This window comes from Palaemon carinicauda, chromosome 37, assembly GCF_036898095.1.
Source record: "Palaemon carinicauda isolate YSFRI2023 chromosome 37, ASM3689809v2, whole genome shotgun sequence".
In the NCBI taxonomy this organism is placed as follows: Eukaryota; Metazoa; Arthropoda; class Malacostraca; order Decapoda; family Palaemonidae; genus Palaemon; species Palaemon carinicauda.
In genome coordinates, this window is record NC_090761.1 from 17,438,663 (window position 1) to 17,448,662 (window position 10,000).

At 38.3% G+C, this 10,000-nt stretch overlaps 1 protein-coding gene across 2 annotated transcripts in view; it reads right to left on the reverse strand.

Annotated features, from left to right (window-relative positions):
• jp (junctophilin) overlaps positions 1-8,182 on the reverse strand; it is a 395,271-nt gene extending 387,089 nt beyond the window's left edge. Inside the window, exon 1 of one of the 2 annotated variants that reach the window (XM_068360777.1) lies at positions 7,194-8,182. In XM_068360777.1, coding sequence (XP_068216878.1) covers positions 7,194-7,399 — 206 coding nt within the window. In that variant the 5' untranslated portion in view covers positions 7,400-8,182. The remainder of the gene's footprint in view (positions 1-7,193) is intronic. The other variant, XM_068360776.1, reaches the window with a different exon arrangement.
• Positions 8,183-10,000: the final 1,818 nt, after the last annotated feature.

Here is a 10,000-nt window from a genome sequence, read left to right on the forward strand (position 1 = left end):
TTCTGAAGAGTTTTCTCAAAGCATTCCTTATTTTGTTGTCTGAAGATTTTCGTTAATGTTAATGTTGTTTTCTGAAGAGCTTTCACAAAGCATTACTTGTTGTTGCCTGACGGACGTAATGCTGTTATAAAGCATTCCTTATTGAATATCTCCAGATATTTTCAGTCACTTACTCGTTTTCTACCTGATGATTTTTTTTAATTAAAATCGCCTAATAGTGCTTCAATAAAAAAATTATAACTTACAACAGACTCCTAGAGCATACTGTGATATTCAAAGCATTGGATACTGGGGTGAATTTGCTAGCCTAAATCTATGCACTTAACATATCACAAAAGCTTATATACTAATGGCGTCTGAAAATTACTGATGGTAACACTATGTGGATGAGATCATGATGAGGGGTAGATGGAGATGGTTTTGTCACGCTCTTCGCCCTCCTCAGGAGAGATTAGTTCACCAAACTTTCAACTGAGCTCCGCAAGGCACTAGAAGAGTTGGAAGATCCAGGCGTATATGGCTGAGGACTATGAAGCGTGAAGTAGATGATGAATGGGGAAGTCTTGATTTAAAAGCTCAAAGATAGAGACGACTGGCGAAATCTAACCGAGGCCCTTTGCGTCAATAGGCGTAGGAGGCGATGATGATGATAATGATGAACCACATCGAAGTATTGACTTGACTTCAACAGTTGAAGCCAAAAAATTTGGTACTTTTACATATTTGAAAGATTACGCTTACACAAGGGAAGGCGGCATTACATCATACCTCTCCAGAGCAGAAGATGGATTGTAATTTTTCTGAAATGTGGCGTCTAATTACTATGATCATCGATTTAAATAAAGACATTATTGCTAATGAGAATGAATACAATTATTTGACTTGAAACTGTCATGCACGAAGGCCTTATGACAGAAATCTCCCCCCCCCCCCACACACACAAATGGTAGGGCCTCTTATTATGGGCGACTCTGAAACTTCTAAAAATTAATAATTTGTGACTTCTATATTTTGAATAGATATAATAAAAATGTGTATATCATTTTGTAAAGAAGTATTTTAAAAATGACTGATTTGTGACTTATATTCTTATCAGATATAATAATAATGTATATATCATTTTATATATAAGTATACTAACTTTTCTGCGTTATCTTGAGAAGATTTGAATTGGAACTACAGACAATATTTGTCTTATTTCTTGTATTAACGAGTTTCAGAACATGATTTAAAGTATCAGGACATGATTAAAACAGTAGAAGCCGATGGGGAGGACAATCATAACCCTGATGCACTTCATGAAGAAATTAATAAACTAATACGTAAGAATCAATGAAAACCTAAGTATAAAGAATTCCGTGGTAACAGTTAGAATGCATTCCATACAGTCTCCTGACCACTACATTCGTCCTTTAATATTGACAAAGTTCCACTGCATATCTAGCAATAAGGACATGAGACGAATAAAACTATTTTCTATCTATTAAAGATGTTATATATGAGTTTTCCACCGACAATTGAAAATTATGAAACACCACATGACAATGGACAAACTTATTAACATGTTTTGCGTACTATTTTGTCTCTGAGAAAGACTACCCTATTTATAGGTTTCCTATATTAATTAATGCAATACAACTCATTAAGGAAATTTTTGCCTAACTAGTGGAGGCACGAAAAATAACATGGTATTCATAGACACACAGTTTCAATGTAGTTCTACCGTTCAGATATAGCCTTTGTAACACATCTCTCTAATCCAATATCCTTTTAAAACGTCGATGTAAAAATGTAAAGTTTTTGGTGTCACAAACCAGTGTTTCTCAACTATTCCTCTACTTTCGGAACTGTTCCACCATAAATACTCGATGAATTTAAATCCAAAAGCAAATTATTACTTACTAAGCTACGGCCCTAGTTGGAAAAGCAGGATGCCATAAGCCCAAGGACTCAAACAGGGAAAACACCCCAGTGAGGAAAGGAAATAAGAAAATAGATAGAATGTTACCATGATTGTTAAGCATTTAATTACAAGATTCATAGTTTCCCTCCCTCTCTCTGAATATTCATGTCTTGCAGACTCCAAGCGGTTCATATTCCCCAAGTTGAGTATCCTTGCCCGAACACACAAACTGCTGCTATGTGAAAGGGGGTGGAATCGAAATTCGGCTGGACGCCACCGTAGAGTTTATTCTTCAATCCTGTTATTGTAAAACTTCGATCTACTTATCATACATTCACATGCTTAACTATCTTCAGCGTTACAGTTATTTATACGCCTTGGATACTTACAATAATTTATAAACCAATTGAGAAGATTGTCTTAAGATTAAGTTAAAAGGAGAATGGGTCTCCAAAGATAACTTTTATAGTGGTGATGGAATTAAATGCTTTCTAAGTCTGAAGTCTGTGTTTATTTCTAGCTGATTTATCTATTAAAATCACACAGGAGTAGAAATATACGAGGAAATTTCCTGAATATTCAATAAGACGTCAATGGAAGTGTCATAAAAATTTGATTACAGCCAAGAATACTGAACATCATCTACTTGTCCTATGATACATGCTGCTTACGTTGTTAACAAATCATCAGTATCATGTAACATACTGTGCATTCATTCCTGCATGCCAATATCAATTCAACATCTACTAAACAACATTGAATTCCTTTACATGAAAGAAAAGAGTTTAATGTCACCTAACTGGTTATTACAACCAGATCGACATTTTGACCACCCAAGTGTAAGCCAAACAATAACACCCCAGATGTCTTGCCTCTAGTTTTGCTTTTCAATGAAAGCCTGTACTGTTTGTCGTAACTCAATACAAGTGAAATGACATAAACTTCATACCAACATTCATGTGTGTAATACATTATGCATACATACATACATACACACACACATAATATATATATATATATATAGAGAGAGAGAGAGAGAGAGAGAGAGAGAGAGAGAGAGAGAGAGAGAGAGAGAGAGAGAGAGAGAGAGAGAGAGAGAATATTTAAGTTCCTCTGTAATGATGTTGGCGTAGGAGTAAGATGATTACTAATGATGTTAATATAGTAACAATAGTAGCAGTGGTGTATTTAAAGAATTTGTAGAACCTGTATTACTATAATGAAAACATTTATACTGCAATTGAACAATCACTAACCGCTATTAATATTAGCACTGGTAGCACTAATAGTAGCTAAGCAACACAAATAATAGCTAAGCAGCACTAATAGTAGTAAATGTAAGGTATTTACAAGGTAGTGATAATTCAATAGTAGTAGATTATCGTCATTAAAGACCAACGACAGAGAAGCAAGACTATTAGTATGAACTCTGTGAAGCTCAATCAGAAAAAACATCAATGGAAAAAAGTAGTTAAAAGACTTTGTCAAGTCATATAGCCCTCCCTGGTCCTAGCTTGGGTGGTGAGGGGACTTGCGTGCTGACCAGTTTCTAGGGCATGTCCTGCTTGCTAGGACAATGAACATATGATCTGTCTCTAGGGCACTGTCCTGCTACATATGATCAGTCTCTAGGGCATTGTCCTGCTTGCTAGGACAATGTACATATGATCAGTCTCTAAGGCACTGTCCTGCTACATATGATCAGTCTCTAGGGAATTGACCTGCTTACTAGGACAATGTACATATGATCAGTCTCTAGAGCATTGTCCTGCTTGCTAGGAAAATGTACATATGACCAGTCTCTAGGGCACTGTCCTGCTACATATGATCAGTCTCTAGAGCATTGTCCTGCTTGCTAGGAAAATGTACATATGACCAGTCTCTAGGGCACTGTCCTGCTACATATGATCAGTCTCTAGAGCATTGTCCTGCTTGCTAGGACAATGTACATATGATCAGTCTCTAAGGCACTGTCCTGCTACATATGATCAGTCTCTAGGGAATTGACCTGCTTACTAGGACAATGTACATATGATCAGTCTCTAGAGCATTGTCCTGCTTGCTAGGAAAATGTACATATGACCAGTCTCTAGGGCACTGTCCTGCTACATATGATCAGTCTCTAGAGCATTGTCCTGCTTGCTGAGACAATGTACATATGATCAGTCTCTACGACACTGTCCTGCTACATATGATCAGTCTCTAGAGCATTGTCCTGCTTGCTGAGACAATGTACATATGATCAGTCTCTACGACACTGTCCTGCTACATATGATCAGTCTCTAGAGCATTGTCCTGCTTGCTGAGACAATGTACATATGATCAGTCTCTACGACACTGTCCTGCTACATATGATCAGTCTCTAGAGCATTGTCCTGCTTGCTAGGACAATGTATATATGATCAGTCTCCAGGGCATTGTCCTGCTACATATAATAATAATAATAATAATAATAATAATAATAATAATAATAATAATAATATGATCAGTCTCTCGGGAATTGACCTCCTTGCTAGGGTAATGTAATTGTCCCTTGCCTCGCCATTCATGAGAGAAGGAACGATATTAATACAAGACTCGAGGTGAAATGCCATCTTCAGATACTGATAACTTTCAGTCGACCAATCGAACCAGAATCACCTGTGATAATCTCATAGGCAAAGACTAGAGAAAATAATGATGAAAACTCAATTGCTGCTTTAACGTGGAAACAAAACAAGAATGTAGGGGATAGATTGATGGCTATAAGATGTTTGAATATGGAAATGGTTCTGTTAAACTGGCTTTTAAGATTTGGATCAGTTGTTGAGTAGAAAGAATTGTGTCCATATATATATATATATATATATATATATATATATATATATATATATATATATATATATATATATATATATATATATATATATATATATATATATATATATATATATATATATATATATATATATATTTATATATATATATAATGGACACAATTCTTTCTACTCAACAACTGATCCATATATATATATATATATAGAGAGAGAGAGAGAGAGAGAGAGAGAGAGAGAGAGAAGTTTAAGACCTAATTCAATTTGCCTTTGGTTTAAATGTCTAAAGAGGAATACACTGACTTGAAGTTTTTCTCCTTGGGCTAGGATTCGAACCTATGCCTCAGAAGCTAAGCAGAAGTAAGCCATAGACTATTAAACTTAAGAGTGCTCAGGGATTTAAAGTCTGTTTCGATTTATTAATGAAAATGGATTTAAACCATCGATGACTTCACGATTAAAAGTCTACCGTCTATTTCTATTTACATCCTGAGGCATAGGTTCGAATCCTAGCCCAGAGGAAGCATGTTTCATCAATGAATTCCTCTTTGGAAGAACTATCTGAGCTACATATTTGAATCAATGAAAGTCAAGTGAGTTACTGACCAGCTACCAACGCAAACAAACATGCATATATATGCGTGTATATATATATATATATATATATAGAGAGAGAGAGAGAGAGAGAGAGAGAGAGAGAGAGAGAGAGAGCGTGTACTGTTAGTTGTAATATTAATAAGAGATGTCTGAAGCGTTACTACTTGCACACCCACACATGAATTCAACTAGTGAAAACATCACTCTTAAAACTTCAGTGGTAGGAATTTAAATATTCCTTCAAAACAAGTTTTATAATTTTCCTTTTCTATCTCATTGATGTAAACAGACATGGATAATGAACCCACAGATTTAAAGGAGAAATAAAAGTCTAGCTGACAGGTCTGCCATCACAGAGACCTCTGTCTCGCACTCCAAATTTGGTCAACCATGATGACATTTCAAAGCTGGCACCCTTCGTTAATCTTTCATTTCAGGCAAATTAAGAGTACGGGCAATAGTCACGTTTCTTATGAAAGCAAAAAGGAAACAATGAATGATTCATTTTTCCTTCAAAGCTGACGCTGAATATCGAATGACTTTCGAAGGTTTGTATTTTAAATAGGATATAAAAAGAACAGTATATGACAAAGATACACAGTGTTGTAGTTTAATTCGGGGAAACTGCCTCATAAACTTGAAAGGTCAATCAATTTGGCACTAGTGATCCTTCTAGAATTTAGGACTGGCTTTATTAAATTTGGGACATGGCCCGACATTGGGGTGGATGCAGGTGCTCTCAAGGGAAAAAACGCCACCATGGCACTTTAAGGTTGGGCAGAGGTCAGAGGTCAGATAAAAAGGCTTAAAAGTAGGTGTGACTAGGGCACGAAGGGATACTACTAACAATCTATAGCTACGCCAACAGTCCACCGCGTGAGATGCACTGTCAGTACTACCATTTTACGAAGTTTCCAGATTTTATTTCATTTTCTGGATAAATTATTTCAAAGTGGTTTAAAACATTTTAAAACACTGCATTTGAGGTCTCCTTCACATAGGTTACATGCCTAAAGATATTTTACTACAACACACGGTTATAAAGAGGATCTGTTCTCCAACTAACGCTTACAGAAACAGAAACACTGGGATGATTTCTAATTCAACCTCAAAAAAAAAAAGAAAAAAAAATTCCTCAGCTAAACAAAACGTAACTTTTGAGATAAATTAAAGCAAATTTTCGAACACCGGCACATACCTATAATTAATAATAAATATTCATACCTAGATTCATCTGGTAGTCATGGATGTTTTACAAAATATCTACTATTTATAAGAAGCCTTTGACGAGGAATAACTTTTTCAGTTAAAGAAGCATCATAAAAACTTTATAATTTCCCTTATTTTGTATCTAATAGTGATGAAACTCATGAACTAGGTAGACGAAATGTTTCAGAAGGAAAAGAACCACAGAATAGTAACCAGAACTCAAATCCTATTACGTTGAAAAGACATCATGAAACAGTTGTTAGTTTATAAAGGAAAATAGATTATTTAAATGTATGTGATATAAAAGAGAAATTTGAGCTTGCGACATCGCTTTAGGGAGGATCCTACTATATGAGAGAGAGAGAGAGAGAGAGAGAGAGAGAGAGAGAGAGAGATTCCTCGACTCACCTCTCATGCCATACCTGTGGATATTCACGTGGATTCAAGTCATTCAAGGTCACATCCATCCCATTATTAACGAGGAGACACTGAAAACCAGACAAATTCTCTCTCTCTTTCTCTCTCTCTCTCTCTCTCTCTCTCTCTCTCTCTCTCTCCATGTGCAGATCTAGAACTTTCTCCAGCGCTTCTCCATCAGCAGACAGAAGACTTCCAGACAGTGAATTTGACCGACTTCAAGTTTTGCCTGTTGCCCTCTTTCCCATCCTTACCTTGGCCAAGTGTAGATTCCGCTGACCTCGAAGCCGTAGTGCCACGAGCCTGAGTATTCCCCTTGGCCCTTGGGCCCCGTGCACACTCCGTGTCCATGGGCCTTGCCATCCTCCCATCCGCCGCAGTAAGTTCCTCCGTCATCGAAGTCAAATCGGCCGCCATTTACAGCCTTGTTAGCGCCGCTGGCCTGTCCGGTGGAGGCCATGGTGGGGGCCGCCCCTGCTGCAGCTGGTGCAAGCAGCCACGGGCGAGGGCGTACGCGGGCAGGGCGTGCTACACGTGCCTCTGCCTTCTAGGACTCGCGTCAATCAAGAGAGATAATCCCAATGTGAAAAATACACCACACCACTGCGGCCTTCGGACCAAACAGAATATCACTGAGAAACGAAGAGGAGACGATGTCTATTTCTCTTTCTCTTACTTTCTAACCCCTTTTTTCTCTTTTTTTCTTTCCCCTTTCTCTTTCACTGGCTGCTGCAGCTGCCCCCACCACAGCGGTCACACGGCACCCACACGCCCACCCACCCACTTGGAATATTCACAACAGCCAGAGACGACGTGGTTACTGCTGCCGCAGCTGTTGAGGCTGAGCAGGGAAGGCGCGGCGACAGCAGCAGCAGGAGCAGCAGCAGCAGCAGCAGCGGCGGCAGCAGCGGCAGCAGCAGGGGTAGCGGGAGCGGCCGGGCGCCGCGGGCACATACTCCGTCACACTAGCCCGGCCCGCGCAAGCCAACCCCCGGCACCGCCATTTTAGGCAAGGCACACCGCTGGACACCGCCAGGTGCCACTAGTGTATAGTGATGGCACTACTGTGACCCCCTCCTGCACCGCTGCGACCACCACACCTGCTACTACTACACCTGCACACACGCCCCCAACCTTCCCTCCAACAGCATTTGTATTTGTAGGTGTCCCACGGATCCTCCAGCACAACTGACTGACTACAGACACCGACACTAACCTCCTCCACCACCAACACCACCAACACTCTCCCACCGCATCGATCACTGCGCAGTGGAACTCTTCTTCTTCTTCTTCTTCTTCTCCTCCTTCTCCTACTTCTTCCCCCAACACTTATTCCTCCACCACAGACATCGCTTCCTCCTCCTCCTCATCATCATCATCATCATCTTCTCCTCCTCCTCCTCCACCGCCGCCGACTTCTCTTCCCTTCTCTTCCTCCCCACCTTCCCCTTCCTCTGTCTGTCTCCCTCCCCTCGCATTCAGTCGCCAGTTCCTCTTCCCGCGGTGTCTCTTCTCAGTCGCCAGCTTTTCTCTTCAGTTGTCTGAGCAAATAAGTCATCCAGAGCTCTTAAGAAAGCTTACTGAGCTACACCTTGATACAAGGGTATCCTACGAGAATTCAAGGACGTCGTTCTGTAATAGATCGGCAATGGCATTCCATGATAGATGGAGGATGACCTTTGGGGTGGAATAAAACATTTCGAGGATGACATCCTAGAATAACTCGAAGGTGGTCGTCTACAAGTCAATCCAGAATATTGCCAGATGTTCACATCGAATTCCTAACATTAGACAATAACTATGCGATTAGTTTTATCATTTTCTAACCCTTTCCATATAAACAAATCTTGTTTACATAAACCAAATTAAAGGATTTAAAAACGTATTTAGATAAAAAGTAAAAATTGCATATTATAAATATAGCATATGTTGAGTAAAAAATTATTCATGTAGATATACTATTATGTTTATATATATATATATATATATATATATATATATATATATATATATCATCATCATCATCATCTCCTACCCCTATTGACGCAAAGGGCCTCGGTTAGATTTCGCACTCCCCAAAAGAATTTAGTACACTAAATTTTCAACTGGGCACCACAAGGCACTAGAAGAGTTGGAAGACCCAGACTTACATGACTGAGGACTATAAAGCATGAGGTAGATGATGAATGGAGAAGAATTCATTTAAAAGCTCAAGATAGAGAAACTGGCTAAATAAATATTAAAAATCGTAAGAATTGTAAATATGGATTTCCTAATAAAAGATAAAAAAAAATATTTCACATCCCAACCAAACATTCAGAAAGTTATTACATTTTCCTATAGAAATAGTTTCAATGAATCGAATATCTCAAAAACATAATTTCTTTTGAAAACAAGAGAAACCAGATCGAGGTCATTCAAACATACGCAAAACAAAAGCCGAATGCATCACGCAGTGCGTTTATTCTAGCTTTTGTTTTTACTCTAAAACACAAAAAGCATTATCTATACATTCGTGAAACTGGTAGCAAAACAAAATAGGTCTACTCTGGAATACGCATAGCTTCCGTATCTTGCACTTGTAAAATATATAATATATAATGTTTATATATATATATATATATATATATATATATATATATATATATATAAAAGCACCCATTTCTAGTTCATTATATGACAAAGGCCTCAGACATGTCCTTTTTCAAGCCTGGGGTTTTATTATAATTATTACCTGCTAAACTACGACCCTAGTTGGAAAAACATGATGTTATAAGCCCAGGGGCCCCAACAGGGAAAATAGCCCAGTATGGAAAGGAAACAAGGAAAAACTAAATATTTTAAGAACAGTAACAACATTAAAATAAATATTTCCTATATACACTTTAAAAAACTTTAAAAAAACAAAATGAAGAGAAAGAAAATAGCCAGTTTTCATCACCACTCTGGCCAACTGCGGACTGGCGATAGTGGGAGATTTTCGTCTAATGGGTCACAGCAAACTAACCTATTATGGGTGGCCCTGAGTAGTACAGCTTTGCTGATCATGGCAATACGCAAA